The sequence below is a fragment of the Primulina eburnea genome, chromosome 7 (genome assembly GCF_022965805.1).
Source record: "Primulina eburnea isolate SZY01 chromosome 7, ASM2296580v1, whole genome shotgun sequence".
In the NCBI taxonomy this organism is placed as follows: domain Eukaryota; kingdom Viridiplantae; phylum Streptophyta; class Magnoliopsida; order Lamiales; family Gesneriaceae; genus Primulina; species Primulina eburnea.
Genome location: NC_133107.1, coordinates 35668514 through 35690493, shown reverse-complemented (window position 1 = coordinate 35690493; position 21980 = coordinate 35668514). Strand labels below are relative to the sequence as shown.

Genomic DNA, 21980 nt, shown 5'->3' with positions numbered 1-21980 from the left:
CTCATTTCCCACAACTTCCATTACACTATCATTACCTACACATCTTACTCTAACTATTTAGGCATATATTCATTCTCAATATACCATGGACAATATAAAAGTCATGTTCAATCTCAATATTGATACCTCAATCATCACTTTAAATCTAACAAGTTAAACAACTACATAATAAACGACATAAACGCATTATTATCATTTGTACGAGTATCCGGGCATTACAATTAATCCCGTAAATTTTATTGGACCTGACATATGTATTAAAAATCTCATTCAAAAAATAAAAAAAAATTATTATTCCTTATTTTTCAACCATAAATTTCTTACACTCGCACATTAGTAAAATATGGTTTTTTATAGTTACTTTTTTTATTTTTGATGATTGCATAGAACAGGAAGGGTTGCTGGAGACTGGAACATAGTTGATGTTAAACACGTAAAAAGAAGATAAATCAATTGTTTGCACAATTTTGGATTTTCTGATCTGGATCCTCTGCATCACTTTTTCTTCTCGGGCTTGATTAAATCTTGGGCTCGTCCAAATTTAGCTCCAACAAATATCCCCGCAAACATTGGCCCATTAGGCCCAATGCTTGTATATAAACTCGTTTCTTTTTTGTCTATTTGAATTAGTGAGGCCCAAAGTTATCTTCATTGACTTTGGGCATTTTCTTTGGCCGGTGTACGTAAATAATCCATTCACATTTCGAATTATGAAGATGTTACTTCACCTACTCATTCTCACTACTTTTGAAATTTCTTCTTTCATACTTTTAGATCCAAAATCCTCCCATTCTTTCTTTTCACTGCTTTCGTCCGATTACTCGTCGCCGCCGCTGTGGAAGGTCTCGCCTGTGGGCTAACCTGACACCCCAACCACTGCGGCTCTCTGGTTCATCACTGCCTCTATCGGAGCCCGCTCGAGCTTCCTATGTTGTCATTTCTCTACGTTGTTGTCACTCGAAGAAATAATATGGCTCAAGAATCTTCTCTAGTGCACCTATCTGAATTGAACAACACGATCGCCTCTTCCACCCAAGTCGCTGTCTCTATCTCGATGCCAGTCGTGTTCGATGGTTCTGCTATTTGTCTTACCCCTTTGCTGTTGCTTTTGGATTGTCCATCGAAGTCCAATCGAGTTTTAGTTCGCCCTGCCCAACATGAATGACCTCTCTTCTCTGCTTGAGCCATGGTTTCATGATCGCCATGGCTAGCCTAGACTCTCTTCCGGCTGCCTCTGCTTCTTCTATAGCCCAAACTTTTCTATGTCGAGCCAACCATTGATTGCACTAATACATGTGGAATCCTTGGCTTGACCGATGGCTCACATGAGTTCTTTGTCCTTTACAACTATGGATAATATTTTTTCATTTTCTTGAATTTTATACGATGTTTCTCGGTTCTCCGCTTTTGTAGAATTAGTCGCAATGTTATTCATACTTGTGCGAAATATGATTAACTGAAAATTGCTTGTTGTCTTAGTTGGAGTGGACTCTTTATTCTTCTTGCTTTGTATGATTATTATTGAGGTGTATGAAAAGTGAGTGTGAGTTCTTGTAGGAGGGTCTTGTTATGCCTCGACTCTTTTCCGAGAAACTGAAGGATGGATAATTACGCTTATCTGTGTGGCCAGTTTTAGCTCTTCCTCTTTATTCATTATGCAGAACTATTGCGGGGTGTTGTGAAATTGTGGTGTCTGGCCATTCATTAGCCTTTGCCTCGTGGGTGTGATGGGGTGACCATTTTTTTTGCCTTATTACATATATCCGCAGAGACTTACGTCTTGAATATTTCTTGTATGCGTACAGTTGTTTTTAACCCCAAACAATCTCCTGGTTCCAAGTTTGCCTCTAGTGTCATCTCCACATGCAGTGAAAAGAATACATATGCGCTTTTGTTTGCTATGTAGAAACCTGCCAGTGTACTTATCATTTGAATTTTCCTCTTATCTTGCATCCTTGTTTACTGTTCCCTTTTTATATGTTGCTGGTATGTTTGCTCATAACAGGTAATACTGGATTGTGAATTGGCCATGGGTTGACCTCAATTTCCTTGGCGAACTCAACACTTGAGTGTTGGTGCCATCTTGGGGCATTATGTAATATAACTAATTTTCAACTCATATGTGACCTTATGTGCTGCATTCATTCAAAACACCTTGCACTTCAGTCAAACCCCTTTCCTGCATACACGTCTATGCATTGTACTTCGGTCGGACACCTTTCTCGCATACAAATTTATGCATTAGACTTCAGTCAGACTCCTTTTCCGAATAGACGTTTACTTACTATTCTTTCATGTTGTGACTCTGGTTTATATTTGGTGATTGTCGGTTTGATATTCTGGTTGTTGGATGTTGATTGGAAAATGAAGAGGAGTTGAATGAGATGTTGGACGTTGGTGCTGAAAAGGAGTTTTCCATTGGTTCGTATACCCTGATCCAATTTGAAAGGTCTGCCCTTTTTATTGCTTTAAAAGTTGTAACGACCCATTACAGGCCCAGTGGACCGCCCATACAGCCCACTGCCCCGATCGACCCAAGGCTATCCCGATCTTGGGGTCCCTCTATGGGGCCTTGTCCCTCACGGGCTTTCCATAGGCGTCGTACGGGTTACTCATAGGATCTCCCCCTCCCTACCAAGGGGTTTCTTTCGCCTCCCCAGGAATCGATCCCATGACCTATAGGATAAGTACATAGAGTCTTGAAACCTGGTACCAATTGAGCCCCTCACGGGCTTTCCATAGGCGTCGTACGGGTTACTCATAGGATCTCCCCCTCCCTACCAAGGGGTTTCTTTTGCCTCCCGAGGAATCGATCCCATGACCTATAGGATAAGTACATAGAGTCTTGAAACCTGGTACCAATTGAGCTTACATAGAGTCTTGAAACCTGGTACCAATTGAGCTAGCTCAATTGGTACCAGGTTTCAAGACTCTATGTACTTATCCTATAGGTCATGGGATCGATTCCTGGGGAGGCGAAAGAAACCCCTTGGTAGGGAGGGGGAGATCCTATGAGTAACCCGTACGACGCCTATGGAAAGCCCGTGAGGTACAAGGCCCCATAGAGGGAGCCCAAGATCGGGATAGCCTTGGGTCGATCGGGGCAGTGGGCCGTATGGGCGGTCCACTGGGCCTGTAATGGGTCGTTACAATAAAAAGCGCCTTTTATTGTAACGACCCAAGGCTATCCCGATCTTGGGCTCTGCTCTATGGGCCTTAGCCCCTCTGGAACTCTTCTCTCACGGGCTTTCCATAGGCATCGTTACTCATAGGACTCTCCACACCAGGTTGGTGGAGTGATACCTCCCCAAGTCTCGAACCCATGACCTCCTGGCTTAAATACATTGTTCAAAGAGACTTGGTACCAATTGAGCTACGCCTTTTATTGTAACGACCCATTACAGGCCCAGTGGACCGCCCATACGGCCCACTGCCCCGATCGACCCAAGGCTATCCCGATCTTGGGCTCCCTCTATGGGGCCTTTTCTCTCACGGGCTTTCCATAGGCGTCGTACGGGTTACTCATAGGATCTCCCCCTCCCTACCAAGGGGTTTCTTTCGCCTCCCCAGGACTCGATCCCATGACCTATAGGATAAGTACATAGATATCAAGAGTCTTGGTACCAATTGGATCGGGATAGCCTTGGGTCGATCGGGGCAGTGGGCCGTATGGGCGGTCCACTGGGCCTGTAATGGGTCGTTACAAAAGTACTAGGATTATTTTTTTTTAAAACCTCCCTAGCATCAGCCGAATCATAAAATATTTTGGAACCATTTTAAAAGTAAAACAAACAACTATTTTATCAACCCAAAAACATTATTTGAAAAATATAGCCCATACTATAACCTCTCAAAAATCACTCATAAATAAATTATCGTAAAAATATCTTTAACATCACGTAAAATCATAAATCATAACTAATGCGAAAAACTAGCGTAGGTCCTCGGGTTATGTGCACCTTCAGTGCAGCAAAGTCAACCATCAAGATTTCCATTATCATATTCATAATCACAAACACCTGCATCAATCACACCAGTGAGTCTAAAGACTCAACACATCATATCCTTGATAACAAGTAATACGTAATACAGTTAACATATAACAGTGAAAAATACCTATACTTAAAATATCGTTTTCATGAAGATGCGTACACTTTAAACAAAAACATTTTTCATAAACTTTTCATGATGCATAAACTTTAAACATAAACATTTTCACAAAAACATATTCATATTCGTATCCATATTCATATCCACATATTCATATCATCATATTCATATTCATATCATCCTCAACATATTCGTATCATCATCAAAATATACGCATAATCCTCAACATATTCATATCATCATTAACATATACGTATTCATTTTTTTTCCTTTCGTTGAATTCAGATCGTTAATTGTGACTTTCGTGTTCCTCTACGTCTACGTCTACGTGTTGGGCGACGGAACCATCTACATGTAACCACAGTACTGGGTGGCGGGGACACCAGCAACACTCTCACCGGTTAACTGGGCCTTGGCCTTACGTATTAACATATCATCGTATACATCTATATATCCGTATTCAAGGAAACACGATCGTCGGGCTCCCACTGGGACCATAACCCTCACGATATCTCCAACATATCATCGTATTAGTCACAATTACTTCACTTCCTTCAACGTTTCATATTCTCATCACTTTATAAAATTTAAACATGCATATAACGTTTTTCTTTTAAACCAAAAATGCAACATGTCTTTTAAATGTCCACGTTAAATCAAAAAAATCCATATACATTTTAGAATTAACATTTTAACATATAAATATCCATGAACATTTAAAATAATCATATTAACATCAAAACATTTAAAATAACATACTGATATATTAAATAATAAACATTTAAAATAAACATTTTGACATAAAAAGTTTAAACATATAAAATTCCATAAACATCCATAACCATTGAAAATAATCATATTAGCACATAAAACATCAATCAGGACACTGCCATGACATTTACTAATTTGTAGGTGTAAAATGACAGTTTTACCCCTGGACGTAAGATTTCACGTTTCGACATTTTCTTAATTTCATTGACTCTAACATGTCCAAAATAATTATTTAAGCCTACATGAATTTTCTCAATAATTTTATTTAGCCTAAATCGAAGACTTTTAATTTAATCTTTAAATATAACATATTGATGCGTTTTAACCCCGAATTAAAATAAAACTTAATATAAAATTCACAAATTAAAAACTTAGACCTATAATAAATATTTAAGCTTAAACCCAAATTTTCAGAATTTTATAAAGCATAAAACTAGGCGTTTTAATTAACTCGTTAATTAGCATTTCGTGCGGCGATTAAATCCCGAATAAATCCAAAACTCGTTATTTTGATCCCAAATTTTTAACATAACATTTTTAAGATTTATTCTACCCTTCCAAGTCATGAGCCACACCCGTGGACCCATGGATTTAATTTTTAGTTCTTAAATCTCGTTTTTGACCCTTAACCGAACACACCGAGCCATCTCCTAATTTACTCGAGCCACGCTCGAGCCACCTTGAGTCAAAACCTAGCCAACCCATCTAGGGACCCTCCTAACCAAGCCTAGCCCGCAAAACCAGCCTTGGCCCGACCAAAAACCTCCTGGAACTCGACCTATGTTCTGTATGTGTGTGTGAGTGTGCTTCTTTGCAAGTTTAGGACTCCTTACCCAACTAGGACTCTCCCAGCCGAGACACTACCGAGCCACACGACCCTAACCTTACTTGGATCATGCCCAGACCCTGCCCAAACTAGCCTGGCCCCTGAACCCAAGCAGCGAACCCCCTGAACCTTGACAGCAACTCACGCCTAACTTGCTGCCAAAAGCTTCTCCCTCACGTTTACTGTGCTTGGCTCGAGCCCCATCGAGCCACCCTGCACCAACTCATGACCAGACCATATAGGCACCCTACGGGACACTTAGAACCCATAGGACTCGAGACCCAGTTGAAAAACGAAGCCACAACACAAGCCACCAGAAGCAGCTGAGAACCCACATAGGCATGGACCCTACGTTTCTGTTTCTAGGACCTAGACAACCACACCAGACCTTGAACCAGCCCCTTGTGCCCCTTCTTAGGACCCTAAGGACCTAACCTAGCCCAGCCCCAAAGCCCCTTGCCGAGCCCAAGCCCCTGCACAAATTGCTGCAACTTGCGCTACCCTTTGCTCTATCTCTCTCGGGTGGCTAGGACTCCTCCCCAGCCCATGGTCTCGAGTCCTAGCCTAGCTAGGACTCTTCCCTTGACCCTAGCCAAGCTCTGGTCCAGCCCCATCCAAGCCAAGCCACAAACCACCCATCAACTGAGCCCTACAATCCACGTGATACCTGATGGTTTCTAGCTTATTTTATTCAGTTTGCACAACGTTTTTTGTGTGTTATTAGGACCCTAATTCTTGTGTAAAACCACGCCTTAACATCCTACTACATTGCAGCCCCTTTAATGACACAATAATCATGTTTTTAAATCAAAACACAAGTGCTAAAAATCATCTAATATGCATGTACGAAAATCTTCAAGTTGTGTGCCTTGTTTTATTTCAAAACATGTTCAAATAAGTATTATGGTGTGATAGATGTTTGAAGGAAATAATTATGGCGTTCCTTTGGGTATTAAATGCACGAAATAATGTTGACAAATCAAAGAACGACGGCGAGGAGACGACGGCTAGAAAACCTTAGCAAAAATTGAAGCTTTTCCCCCATGGATATTTGGTGTGTGCCGTGTATTTGAATTTTAGGGGAGAGTTTTGATTGAATTGGGGAGGTGGGGCGTGTGATGTAAAGGGTTTGGGGTAGGTTAATTGCATAATATATAGTTAATTGATCTTTAATTAAGCATAGGCCCCTTAAATATACAAATTAGGCCCATTAGTGCTTAATTAGAATTAATTAAAATAATAAAAATAATTTTGCTTAAATAAGTTTGTGAATTTATTAGCCGGTTTGTCAAAACGTTTGTATTTTTGTGTGAAAAACCAACACCGATAAAATTTATATCCCGGCGTATAAAATCACCTCAAAACCCCATATTTTCAAAAATAAGAAAAATCACCACCCTTATTTTAAATAATCAAAAACAATTATTAAATAAAAATTTTTTCTATTTTTTCAGCCTTCGGTCTCCGTTCCTCGATCGCAACTCGAATAACCTTTAAAATACATTTTAATGCAGCCATGTAGAAAAATATATTTTAAACATGTCAATATGCACAACATAATTAATTAATGCAATCAAAACAATTAATTAAAATACAAAAGAATTTAATAATTGCATGCATGTGGTTTGCGTGGACCTTTAAATTTTCGGGGCGTTACAATCTTCCCCCCTTAAATTGAATTTTGTCCTCGAAATTCACTTATCCTTAATAACCCAAAAACAATATAGTCTAATTCTACCACAAAGCCAACATGCGTTGAAATCAAATAATTTTTTATCTCATACCGTATCACGTATAAAATTCTAAAGCATATAAATCATATATCCTCATAATGCTATTAAACATGTGACGTAAACATAAATATGCAGGTAACATCATAAAATTATATAAAGCATGAAAACTTACAAGTTTGAGGCTTGACGACTGAGCTTCCCGATACTGATGGTGGCACAACCCTTTACAGAACTATTGCTCTGATACCAACTGAAACAACTGAAATATTTTGGAACCATTTTAAAAGTAAAACAACCAACTATTTTATCAACCCAAAAACATTATTTGAAAGTTTTAACCCAAATCCCTCGTCTCTCAGTGGGGGTTTGGTGTTAATAGATCTCCTGTGTTCGACAGGTTTTTCTCCTGATCTTTTCTAGGAGAAGCCTTTTCTCCCATGGATTCAGAAGAAATTGCAAAGTTGGTTAGGAATCTCAAACTCTCTCAGTCCAAAGATAAAGAACACGTGGTATTATCTTCTGATTTGGCAACACTTGGGCAAAAAAAGTCGGAAGCTTGTTTAATAGGGAAAGGGTTCTCCTCGAAAGCGGTTAATCGAGAAGCTTTCCGCAACAACATGCCACGTATCCTACAGGCAAAGAAATCTATTGCAATTGAAATGGTTGGTGATAATCTCTTCTCTCTGGATTTCAACTCCCTGATTGACAAAAATAGGGCTCTTTTTGATGGGTCTTGGAATTACTTTAAAGATCTGGTGATATTTGAGGAACCAAGAGGATTGCAAAATCCAAATGATATTTCTTTCACGGAAGTGCCTCTATGGGTCCAGCTCCACAACCTCCCAATTGCTTTTATGCATCCGACTATATTGCGAAAGCTGGGAGAACAGCTAGGAAGAGTGCTCGAAGTGGAGTCAGGGGAAAAAGGGAAGTGTACGGGTAAATTTGTGCGGCTTAGAATTATGAAAAATATCGCTGATCCACTAGAAAAAGGTTTATGTGTGAGTCTTGTAGACACAATGGAGGAATCATGTATTCTTATTCTATACGAAAAACTTCCTAATTTCTGCTACGCTTGTTGAAGACTTGGACATCTTCTGAGGGATTGTGAGGATGTTACGGTGGAAAAAAATTCACCGGAGTTTGGTTGTTGGTTGAGAGCACCAGCGGCTCCTACTGCCAGACGTGGTGGTAATCTGGGTAATCAAAATTCGGATTCCAACGGGCCTTCAAGATTAAGAGGTGTGTTGGAGTCTCCTTCCGAATCTAACCCAGGTAATGAATTTACTTTGATGGAGGATATTATATTGAATACAGATGAGTTGGATCAAAACCTTGGAGGTGTAGATGTTGTTGCGCCTATTTCTGAAGTAATGTTGGCCTGTTCTGAGCATCTTAGTATCAAGAAACACAATGTCAGTCTGGAATCAGAGAACTAGCCTATACCTCCTCAACAGATATTAATGGGTGATCTTGTGGGATATTCAGAGGTTAACTCGATCAAATTGGAGAAGAAAAAAGAGCAACTTACTGAAAAAGTGTTATCGGTTGTACAAAATAAGGGAAAGAAACAATGGAAACGTCTAGCCCGGGGTGAGAAACCTAACCTCAAGAGTCGACAAACAATAGTTTCGGAGGAAGGGGTTGGTAAAAGATTAAGGGAGCAGGTTGATCAGATTAGTGAAGGTTTCAAAAAATTCAAACAAGACCAGGGACCTTGTGTTACTTGTGATGCCGAATCGGCGGACGCTGCAATGCAGCTCCGCCGAATATTATGAATTGCTTCGTTTGGAATGCTCGGGGGCTTGGGAACCCACGAGCATTCCGAGAGCTCAGGTGCCTGGTAGCCAAAAGTAACCCCTCGATGATGTTTATTTGTGAAACTAAATTATATAAATCACAATATGCTTCTTGGAGATCTTACTTCCAATTTAAAGGGATATTCTTTGTGAAGTGCGAAGGGCGCAAAGGTGGTTTGGTTTTGCTTTGGAAAGACATGTATGATATTAAGATTTGCTCGTTTTCTTCTGGCCACATTGACTGCATTGTATCGGCTGAGCAGAAAGTTTGGAGATTCACTGGTTTCTATGGCAACCCGGTAACTTCGTTAAGATGTACCTCTTGGCAACTCCTTTCCAAATTGTATCAGATTCCTGAACTCCAGCAGTTACCATGGCTTGTGGGTGGAGATTTCAATGAAATTATTTTCGACAGTGAGAAATATGGTGGTTCTTTGCGTCCTCAATCTCAAATGACAGCTTTTAATGACACCATTAATGGTTGTTTGTTGTCTGATTTGAAATTCAAAGGTGATAAATTTACTTGGTGCAGTAAACGACATAATGGAGAACATATTTTTGAAAGGCTGGACAGGTTTCTTGGCAATGCTGAGTGGCAGATGTTATTCCCTCTAGCAGAAGTAACTCATCTTGATTTCTATAGTTCAGATCATAGACTCATTTCAGTTTCCATGAAGATGGGGTGTGAGGCAGAATTCAGGAAAAGACCTTCGAGATTTACGTTTGAACATAAATGGATGTTGGAGGAAGATTTCCAATCGGTTATGGATCAATGGAAGAATAATGTCAATTTTATGGAGCTGCCTAGTAAATTAAATCAGTTCAGCGGTATCCTTAAGTCTTGGGCTGGTTCTAGGTTCTCCGACTTGCCTAGGAAAATTGAGCTTCTTCGCAAAGACATAAACGAATTATTGACTCCATCTCAAGCAAAAAACAATTCTTCCAGATTAGTTTTTTTGGAGCATGAACTTGAAAAACTTTTGATCCAGGAATAGATGCACTGGAACCAAAGGGCTCGAACTAACTGGATGGCTCATGGTGATGGTAATACTAAATTCTTTCACTCATTCGCTTCTGAGAGGAAATGCTCCAACCTTATCAAACGACTTGTGGATGATAGTGGTAGGTCTAAAGAAAGTGACATTGCAGATATCTTTGTAAAGTACTATGCCAATCTTTTCAAATCTACTACTCCATCAGATATTGAGATCGAGGCAACAATTTCAAACATTCTTCCGACAGTAGACGCAGCTATGAATGATATTCTTATTGCTCCATATACAGAAAAAGAAATTAGAAAGGCATTGTTTGATATGCATCCATCTAAAGCACCTGGTCCTGATGGATTTACAGCACTCTCCTTCCAGAAAAATTGGGATACAGTGGGTTTGAAGTCACTTCGGCGATCCTCAAAATTCTAAATGATAATGGTGATTTATTGGGTTGGAACTCGACCATCATAGTTCAAATTTCTAAAGTTGCCGATCCAGGTACGCCAAAAGACTTTCGCCCCATTAGTTTATGTAACACGTGTTACAAAATTATTTCTCGAGTGATCACAAACAGGTTGAGACCAATTCTGGCAGTCGCAATCGATCAACACCAAAGTGCTTTTGTGCCTGGTCGCCTAATTACCGACAACGTTATCGTTGGATTTGAATGTATGCACTGGATTCGTAACAACAAGAAATCTAAGACGGGGTTCGGGGCTCTCAAATTAGACATGAGCAAAGCATACGATAGAGTGGAGTGGAAATATCTTGAAGCAATTATGCTAAAGATGGGATTTGCTGGGGATTTTGTAAATCTGATTACTCGCTGTATATCCTCGGTATCTTATTCATTTAGAATTAACCGCTCTACATATGGGAGTTTGAAACCTCAACGGGGACTTCGTCAAGGAGACTCCATACTTGTTTGCTATTTGTGCTCAAGGGCTATCGAGTATTCTCTCTAAAGCAGTGAATGACAAAAGTTTTCAGGGGATTAAAATTGCATCTGGTTGTCCAGTTATTTCCCATCTTTTATATGCTGATGATAGTCTCATTTTTTCCGTGCTTTACAGTCAGATTGTCTGCAGCTGCGTCAATGCCTTCAAATATATGAATCTGCGTCAGGTCAGATTGTGAACTATGAAAAATCTGCCTTGACTTTCAGCCCTTGTGTCTCATCGAGTAATATCAATACTATCCAGAATATTTTTTCCATGTCGGTGGTTCAAGGTCATGAGCTTTATCTGGGGTTACCCACATTCTCTCTAAGGAGTAAGAGGATTCAGTTTTCGGGTTTGCGAGAAAGATTATTGAAAAAAATAAACGGATGGACACATCGGTTTTTCTCTGTTGGAGGCAAAGAGACGCTTATCAAATCGGTATTGCAAGCTATTCCCTCTTATGCTATGTCTTGTTTCAAATTGCCAATCTCGTTGTGTCATGAGTTGGAGCAAATATGTGCAAAATTCTGGTGGAGTTCGAAAGGGGGGGGGGGGGGGGGGAAGTGGTATGCATTGGGCCAGCTGGAGGAATTTGTGTAGACCAAAACAATGTGGCGGCATGGGGTTTCGAAGTCTCAATGAATTTAATCGGGCTCTTCTTGCGAAACAAGTGTGGCAGATAATCAAACATCCCAACTCCATGATGGCACAGATACTTAAAGCTCGGTATTTTAGAAATGTGGATATAATGGATGCAAAAATAGGAACTAATCCATCATATATTTGGCGATCTATTCTTTGGAGTCTGGATCTTATTCGTAATGGATTAATATGGCGAGTGGGAAATGGTCACCAGATAAATGCGTTTTCGGATTGTTGGATACCAAGGTTAGCATCCAGGAAGAGTTCTTTGTCTGGATCTGTAGTAGCCCGAATGCCGAATTGGGTAATTAACGGATTAATGGTGATTAATCATGATCGGAAGGTCCGAAGATGGTTCGGAAGCACCGAAGAGTTCGGAAGGTCCGAAGTGAGTTCGGTGGATCCGATCATTAGGTGTCAAGAGTTGATCGACACGTGGGAGTTCGGACGTTCCGAAGTGTAGGTTCGGTGGATCCGATCATGAGGTGTCAAGAGCAGCTGGACACGTGCATGATCGGACGGTCCGAAGTGTATGATCGGAGGATCCGATCATGAGCTGTCAAGAGCCGATGGACACGTAGGAGTTCGGACGTTCCGAAGAGGGTTCGGACGATCCGAACATGGCCTATAAATAGTGCTCGGATTTCCTCATTTTTACTTGCCAATTTCTTGAGTTTTCTCTCATTTTGGAGAGTTTGGAAGGTTTCTAGGAATTAATTGTTGGTCGAGCGATAGCCGGGAGCTGCCAGGAGTGGTACCATAGCGACGCCTGAGTTTCGAGGCAATCGACATCAAAGGGCTGTCGACGGACGAAGGTAAACCCTAAACCTTTGGTAGTACTAGGGAGTACTGGTTTTGCTAGCCGAGCATGGTAGTATTGTTCATTGGGTATGCTTTTGATGAATAGGCTTGGATTAGACCTGTTGTCTGGTTGTTCCAGTGGATTAGGATTGCAGTGATAGAGGTACGAAAGTACTATCCGAGATATCCTGGTTGAGTATACATTCATATATGTGTTGCATGATTATGTGGTGCATTGATATATGTCATTTGATGCATGCTATTATGTCACGAGTTATGATGCATATTGCATTTCATGTTGAGCCGTATCTCCTTCGAGATAGCCTTTGCTGTTGAGCTGTATCTCTTTCGAGATAAGCTATATCTTGGGGCCGCTCAGCCCTGTCTTGTGGACGCATGGACACCGAGAGTACACAGTGGCCGACGGGTCGGGAGGGCTTCGGTGGTCCGGGACATTTTAGGTCCACGTCTGTCTTGTAGTGGATGCAGTGACCCAGAGGTTGGACCGCGCGGCACTATCCACTTGGCGCCTCTAGACTGAGCATTGTTGAGATCCTTTTGTGACTCCTGTTTCTTGACTACCCTGGTATCATGATCATAGCATGTGCATTTCATATAGGTCTGTATACTCATACTTTTGTACTGGGCGTTCTTATCGCTCACGTCCTCGGTTTTGTTTATCTTGGACACCCCATTCCCACGGGGCAGGTCTCAGGTTGGATGGTTCCGGAGGAGCAGGAGGAGGACGTTGAGTAGCCGGTTGGTTTAGTTTCGGTATCATTTGATTCGATATGGTTGTACCAGATATTCTTTACCTTATTTTGAGTTGTTCTAGAGTTCGTTTGGGTTGTATAACTATCATTTGTTAGTTGTTTCCGCTATTATCTCTGATTAGTAATTATTAAGTTAATTGCATGCTTAGTTTTCAATTAGTAGGTGATTCTGGAACGGGTCACTACATTTATGGTATCAGAGCATGCGTATGATTTTGGGATATAGATTCTGTTTTGGGATTTCCGTTGACCATTTTCCCTATTCTATCTTGTAGCGATGGCTGACCATTTTGATGACGGGAGTAGTCAGGGGAGTGTAGGTCGATGGGGTGACCAGGATGATCATAGGCGTCACCATGAGCATCGTCATCGTCGGGATGGTCCTAGGCGTTTCGATATGCATCGTTTCATGCAGATGGGGCCTAAGCCTTTAGTTGGCGGTGAGACTCCCGATGATGCGGAGGATTGGTTAGAGCGCATGGAGAGTTGTTTCCGTGCATTCCAGTGCACCGATGAGCAGAAGATGGAGACCCTTAGTTTTCTTCTTGAGGGCCGTGCTCGCAGGTGGTGGCGATCGACTTCTGCGCCGATAGTTCAGTCTCAGGGTAGAGCGACTTGGGCCGATTTCCGTGCAGCGTTCATGCAGCTGTACTTTCCTCCAGCCCTTCGCCAGGCCAAGACGATTGAGCTCTTGAACCTGAAGCAGGGGAGTATGTCTGTTGATGAGTATCAGCAGAAATTCTTTGAGTTATTACCCTTCGCTCCTCATATCAGTGGCAGTTCTGAGGCCAAGTATGATCATTTCCTCCAGGGCCTTAATCAGGAGATCTTTGATCGAGTCACTGTCTGTGATAATCCTACTTCTTATGATGGGTTAGTGAACCGGTGTCGCCAGGCAGAGATCAGTCTCCAGCGTGGTAGGGCTATTCTTTCTTCTAGACCTCCGAGTACTTTGAGGCCTCGATCTCAGTCGTTCAAGAAATCTGGTTCGTCTTCTTCTGGATCTAGATCTCGATCTAGCGGTGTTTTCCGCTTTGGTAAGAAGAAGGAGTCTTGTGCGCATTGTGGGAAGAACCATCCATCGGAGCAATGCCGAGTAGCCGCAGGAGCTTGTTATCAGTGCGGAGAGATGGGGCATATTAAGAAGAATTGTCCTCAGTTGCGAGGTGGAGCAGGATCTGGTTCTGGATCTCAGACGACTGTTCAGCAGAGGAGGCAGGGTCAGGTAGTGGGTAGTTCGAATCTTCGACCTCGTGCCCAAGGTCAAGTTTTTGCGTTGAACCAGGATCAGGCTGCAGACGAGACCGAGAGAGTCATAGCAGGTACTTTTTGTTTATGCGGTATTCCTGCTTTTGTTCTTATAGATACCGGAGCATCTCATTCATTCATTTCTGCACGATTCGTTAAACGTCATAAGTTACCGTATGTTTCTCTAGACGTCATTCTTTCTGTTTCTACCCCGATGGGTCATTCGGTTTTAGCCAAGCGTCTAGTGATGGGTTGTCCTTTAGATTTTGAGGGTAACGAGTTGACTGCGAATCTTATGATTTTGGAGATGGAAGATTTTGATTGTATTTTGGGTATAGACATTTTGACTACCTACCGAGCTACTGTGGATTGTTACCAGAAGCTTGTTCAGTTTCGTACGACTGAGAGCTCTAGTTGGTTTTTCTATGGTGAGGGAGCGCGACCTCCGATGCCAGTAGTATCTGCTCTGAAAGCCTGTCGTGCTTTAGAGGCGGGCGGGGAAGGCTACCTCATCTATGCAATTGATACGTCCACAGGTAGTGTTGGTATAGAGGATATTCCAGTGGTTTGTGAATTTCCTGATGTATTTCCAGAAGAGATTCCTGGTTTTCCTCCGGTTAGAGAGGTGGAGTTTGGCATTGAGTTAATGCCAGGGACTGCACCGATTTCTCGTGCCCCCTATCGTCTGGCTCCGTCAGAGATGAGAGAGCTGAAGCAGCAATTGCAGGATCTTCTTGATAAGGGTTATATTCGCCCGAGTGTTTCGCCTTGGGGAGCTCCAGTCTTGTTTGTCAAGAAGAAGGATGGATCGATGCGGTTGTGCATTGATTATCGCCAGCTGAATCGAGTGACGATCAAAAACAAGTACCCATTACCCCGTATTGATGACTTGTTCGATCAGCTTCAGGGTACTTCTGTTTACTCCAAGATCGACTTGCGATCAGGTTATCATCAGATGAGAGTCAGAGATGATGATATTTCCAAGACTGCATTTCGTACTCGTTATGGGCATTACGAGTTTCTAGTTATGCCATTCGGATTGACGAATGCGCCAGCGGTGTTCATGAATCTGATGAACCGAGTCTTCCGAGATTTTCTGGATCAGTTTGTGGTGGTTTTCATTGACGATATCTTGATCTATTCTCATAGTGTGGAAGAGCATGTCCAGCACTTGAGGATTGTGTTGCAGATTCTTCGCGAGAAGCAATTGTATGCTAAGCTGAGTAAGTGCGAGTTCTGGATTGATCGTGTAGTATTCCTTGGTCATGTGATTTCCAAGGAAGGAATTTCTGTGGATCCCAGCAAGATTGAGGCAGTGCTAAATTGGTCACGACCTACGACGGTGGCTGAGATCCGTAGTTTTCTAGGTCTAGCAGGGTATTATCGTCGCTTCATTGTGAATTTCTCCCAGGTAGCTAGACCTTTGACGCAACTTACTCGGAAGGATGTTCCATTTGAGTGGTCATCTGAGTGCGAAGATAGTTTCAGAGAGCTTCGTCGACTTCTGACTTCTGCACCTGTTTTGGCGTTACCGTCAGGATCTGATGGTTTCAGTGTTTACACCGATGCCTCTTCTCAAGGCTTAGGGTGTGTGTTGACGCAAAACGGTCATGTGATTGCTTATGCTTCCAGACAGCTGAAATCTCACGAGGAGAAGTATCCTACTCATGATTTAGAGTTGGCAGCTATTGTGTTCGCGCTGAAGATTTGGCGTCATTACTTGTACGGGGTTAAGTTTGAAATCTTTACTGATCATAAGAGTCTGAAATATCTGTTCACTCAGGCTGAGTTGAACATGAGGCAACGTCGTTGGATGGATTTGCTGAAAGATTATGACTGCGAGATCAAGTACCATCCAGGATCTGCAAATCTCACAGCTGATGCTCTTAGTCGCAAAGTGAGAGTTTCTGCACTTCAGACCAGTGCTATGATTAGTACTATTCAGGATTGTTGTTCGTTGGGATTTAATTTCAAACATCGGAAAGGTATGGAGAGCATTCGTGTTGCTACCATTTTATCTGAGCCAGCCTTGTTTGCTCGGATTCGAGATGCTCAGATGTCTGATCTCAAGACTCAGAGATTAGCTCGGTTAGCGGGTGGAGATAGCGGTTTCCATTATCAGTCTAATGGTCTTCTGTGTTTGTCTAATCGAGTTGTAGTACCAGAAGATGATAATTTGAGGGAGGAGATCTTATCTCATGCTCATCGAAGTAAGTTGAGTATTCATCCAGGAAGTAATAAGATGTATAAAGACTTGAGGACACGATTTTGGTGGAAAGGGATGAAGCGCAGTGTTTATCAGTTTGTTTCCAAGTGTCTTGTTTGTCAACAGGTTAAGGCAGAGCACCGTCGACCTGGAGGATTATTGTTGAATCTACCTATTCCTGAATGGAAGTGGGAGCATATCGCGATGGATTTCATTACTCACTTGCCATTATCGTCGAGGAATAGTGACGCTATTTGGGTAGTGGTGGATCGACTCACCAAGTCTGCTCATTTTCTGTCTTATAACCGGGATTTCACTTTCGATCGTATGGCTCGATTGTACATTCAGGAGATTGTACGTTTGCATGGAGTGCCTGTCAGTATTGTCAGTGACAGAGATCCTCGTTTTACCTCACGGTTTTGGGGTAGTTTCCAGTCAGTTTTGGGTACTACACTGAGTCTGAGTACTGCTTATCATCCGGAGACTGACGGTCAGTCAGAGAGGACTATCCGTACGCTTGAGGATATGTTGCGAGCCTGTGTTATGGATTTCGGACCCGCTTGGCAGGATCATTTGCCTTTGATTGAGTTCGCGTACAACAACAGCTACCATCGTAGTATTGGTATGGCACCATTTGAGGCGTTGTATGGGCGACGTTGTCGTACTCCTTTATTCTGGGACGAAGTTGGTGAACGACATGTTGAGGGACCGGAGTTAGTCCAGCAGGCTATTGATAAAGTTGCAGTAATCAAGAAGAGGATTAAGATTGCCCAGGATCGACAGGCTAGTTATGCGAACACCAAGCGGCGACCTCTTTATTTTCAGCCAGGTGAGAAAGTGTTTCTCCGAGTTTCGCCTTTTCGCAGGATTTTGAGATTTGGTCTCAAGGGTAAGCTATCTCCGAGATTCATTGGTCCTTTTGAGATTCTAGAATGTGTGGGAGATTTAGCTTACAGGTTAGCATTACCTCCGTATTTGTCCGGTATTCATGATGTGTTCCACGTATCTTTGTTGAGACGATACGTAGCAGATGAGTCTCACATCTTGCATCCCTCTGAAGTTCAACTTGAATCAGATTTGTCTTACGTGGAGCGACCAGTTCAGATTCTCGATCGCAAAGACAAGGTGTTGCGGAATAAGATCATTCCTCTTGTCTTAGTACAGTGGCAGCGCAGAGGCACTGAAGAAGCCACTTGGGAGTTAGAGAGTCGTATGCGTTCAGAACATCCAGAGCTCTTTTGAGTTGTGCTTTGTATATGTTGTGTTTTTCAATTGTAATCGAGATATCAGTTGTATTCAACAACAATTGAGATATAATAACGATGTTGTTATTTCGTTTTGTTCATTCTCTAAGCCTGATTTCGAGGACGAAATCTTTTAAGGGGGGGAGAATGTAGTAGCCCGAATGCCGAATTGGGTAATTAACGGATTAATGGTGATTAATCATGATCGGAAGGTCCGAAGATGGTTCGGAAGCACCGAAGAGTTCGGAAGGTCCGAAGTGAGTTCGGTGGATCCGATCATTAGGTGTCAAGAGTTGATCGACACGTGGGAGTTCGGACGTTCCGAAGTGTAGGTTCGGTGGATCCGATCATGAGGTGTCAAGAGCAGCTGGACACGTGCATGATCGGACGGTCCGAAGTGTATGATCGGAGGATCCGATCATGAGCTGTCAAGAGCCGATGGACACGTAGGAGTTCGGACGTTCCGAAGAGGGTTCGGACGATCCGAACATGGCCTATAAATAGTGCTCGGATTTCCTCATTTTTACTTGCCAATTTCTTGAGTTTTCTCTCATTTTGGAGAGTTTGGAAGGTTTCTAGGAATTAATTGTTGGTCGAGCGATAGCCGGGAGCTGCCAGGAGTGGTACCATAGCGACGCCTGAGTTTCGAGGCAATCGACATCAAAGGGCTGTCGACGGACGAAGGTAAACCCTAAACCTTTGGTAGTACTAGGGAGTACTGGTTTTGCTAGCCGAGCATGGTAGTATTGTTCATTGGGTATGCTTTTGATGAATAGGCTTGGATTAGACCTGTTGTCTGGTTGTTCCAGTGGATTAGGATTGCAGTGATAGAGGTACGAAAGTACTATCCGAGATATCCTGGTTGAGTATACATTCATATATGTGTTGCATGATTATGTGGTGCATTGATATATGTCATTTGATGCATGCTATTATGTCACGAGTTATGATGCATATTGCATTTCATGTTGAGCCGTATCTCCTTCGAGATAGCCTTTGCTGTTGAGCTGTATCTCTTTCGAGATAAGCTATATCTTGGGGCCGCTCAGCCCTGTCTTGTGGACGCATGGACACCGAGAGTACACAGTGGCCGACGGGTCGGGAGGGCTTCGGTGGTCCGGGACATTTTAGGTCCACGTCTGTCTTGTAGTGGATGCAGTGACCCAGAGGTTGGACCGCGCGGCACTATCCACTTGGCGCCTCTAGACTGAGCATTGTTGAGATCCTTTTGTGACTCCTGTTTCTTGACTACCCTGGTATCATGATCATAGCATGTGCATTTCATATAGGTCTGTATACTCATACTTTTGTACTGGGCGTTCTTATCGCTCACGTCCTCGGTTTTGTTTATCTTGGACACCCCATTCCCACGGGGCAGGTCTCAGGTTGGATGGTTCCGGAGGAGCAGGAGGAGGACGTTGAGTAGCCGGTTGGTTTAGTTTCGGTATCATTTGATTCGATATGGTTGTACCAGATATTCTTTACCTTATTTTGAGTTGTTCTAGAGTTCGTTTGGGTTGTATAACTATCATTTGTTAGTTGTTTCCGCTATTATCTCTGATTAGTAATTATTAAGTTAATTGCATGCTTAGTTTTCAATTAGTAGGTGATTCTGGAACGGGTCACTACAGGATCGATTGGAACATTGATGGTAAATGATTTAATCTCTTCTGACAGGAATTGGATGGAGGATGACGTGAGAGCTCTCTTTCCTTCTTTTGAAGCAGAATATATTCTCGACATTACATTACGGAGGCAAGATGTGAAAGATAGTCGGTATTGGAAATGGGGAAGTAATGGGCATTATTCTGTTAAATCTGGTTATCTTCTTGAAATGGGTTGTTTTGATGCTCCCTCCTCGCAATCGACCAACACAATGGAAACTTGGTGGAAACTGTTATGGTCTCTACGCATTCCCCAAAAGGTTCGTATCTTTTTTTGGAAAACATGCAATGATTTTATACCAACTGAATTGAATCTTTTTAAGCGTCGTATCCATAGTAGTGGGAGTTGTTCCTTTTGTGGAGCGAGGATTGGTTCGACTAGCCATTGTCTAATCTTTTGTCCGAAAGTTAGAGAAGTATGGAAACGTTCTGTATTTTGGCCATGTTTAAAGAAGTGCAAACATCTGTCATTTATGTTATGCAGTGTGACTTTGAATGATCATTATTCAAAATATGATTTTGAGCTTTTTGTCATGCAATCCTGGGCCATTTGGAAGGATATTTGCTTCTGGAAACATAATCTTGTAAGATCTAACTACTCGCTTAAGGTAAACTGGATTCCTTCTTATCTTGAGGAATTTCAGAAAGCAAAGAGATTGTGGATCCCAGATCCAGTGGCCAAACACAGTGATAGAGTGTTGAAATGGACTAAACCTCCTTTGGGACATTTCCGGCTCGATGTTGATGCAGGTTTCCATGAGCAGAAAGGTGTTTTCAGTGTGGGAGCAGTTATTACAGACCACCGTGGTTTTATTTGTGCGGCTTCGGGACGTGGTATTCGCCACCCGGGTTCAGTGGTTGCGGCAGAACTAAATGCTATTCTTTTTGGTTTGAAGCTCGCGGTGCAAGGTAATTATCGAAATGTTTGGGTGTTTTCAGATTCGGTTCAAGCAGTTAATGCTCTGACAGAGACTACGGAAATTATAAATCATGACGGTGTGCTTATCTCGAACATTCAAGAGCTTCTCCAGTCTGGGTGTTTTTTGAGAATTCGAAATGTTAGTAGATGTTCAAACAAAGTCGCTCATTGCTTAGCACATTTTGCTTTGTCTTATCCTTCACCATTTACTTGGGGTGATGATGTTTACCCATCTTGGTTGATGGATGTAGTTTCTATTGATTTATCTAATGCATAGACCGTTTTATGATTCAAAAAAAAAAAAAAACATTATTTGAAAAGTATAGCCCATACTATAACCTCTCAAAAATCACTCATAAATAAATTTTCGTAAAAATATCTTTAACATCACGTAAAATCATAAATCATAACTAATGCGGAAAACTAGCGTAGGTCCTCGGGTTATGTGTACCTTCAGTCCAGCAAAGTCAACCATCAAGACCTCCATTATCATATTCATAATCACAAACACCTGCATCAATCACACCCAGTGAGTCTAAAGACTCAACACATCATATCCTTGATAACAAGTAATACGAAATACAGTTAACATATAACAGTGAAAAATACTTGTACTTAAAATATCGTTTTTATGAAGATGCGTAAACTTTAAACAAAAACATTTCTCATAAACTTTTCATGATGCATAAACTTTAAACATAAACATTTTCACATAAACATATTCATATTCGTATCCATATTCATATCCACATATTCATATTCATATCATCCTCAACATATTCGTATCATCATTAAAATATACGTATAATCCTCAACATATTCATATCATCATTAACATAAACGTATTCATTTTTTTTCCTTTCGTTGAATTCAGATCGTTAATTGTGACTTTCGTGTTCATCTACGTCTACGTCTACGTGTTGGGCGACGGAACCATCTACATGTAACCACAATACTGGGCGGCGGGGACACCAGCAACACTCTCACCGGTCAACTGGGCCTTGGCCTTACGTATTAACATATCATCGTATACATCTACATATCCGTATCCAAGGAAACACGATCGTCGGGCTCCCACTGGGACCATAACCCTCACGATATCTCCAACATATCATCGTATTAGTCACAATTACTTCACTTCCTTCAACGTTTCATATTCTCACCACTTTATAAAATTTAAACATGCATATAACGTTTTTCTTTTAAACCAAACATGCAACATGTATTTTAAATGTCCACGTTAAATCAAAAAAATCCATATACATTTTAAAAATAACATTTTAACATATAATATCCATGAACATTTAAAAT

At 41.7% G+C, this 21980-nt stretch overlaps 2 protein-coding genes across 2 annotated transcripts; both read left to right on the top strand.

Annotated features, from left to right (window-relative positions):
* The first annotated feature begins 7778 nt into the window (after positions 1 to 7778).
* On the top strand, positions 7779 to 10321 carry LOC140836221 (uncharacterized). The gene is made up of 2 exons (XM_073201602.1): positions 7779 to 8102; positions 8191 to 10321. Exon 2 carries the CDS (start codon positions 9215 to 9217, stop codon positions 10232 to 10234), a length of 1020 nt encoding a protein of 339 aa, XP_073057703.1. The 5' UTR covers positions 7779 to 8102; positions 8191 to 9214; the 3' UTR covers positions 10235 to 10321.
* LOC140835897 (uncharacterized) lies at positions 10268 to 20946 on the top strand. Its single transcript, XM_073201308.1, has 6 exons — positions 10268 to 10625; positions 10730 to 11154; positions 11305 to 11610; positions 11852 to 12060; positions 19764 to 20010; positions 20308 to 20946. The coding sequence occupies exons 1-6, from the start codon at positions 10268 to 10270 to the stop codon at positions 20944 to 20946; spliced, it is 2184 nt and encodes a 727-aa protein (XP_073057409.1).
* Positions 20947 to 21980: the final 1034 nt, after the last annotated feature.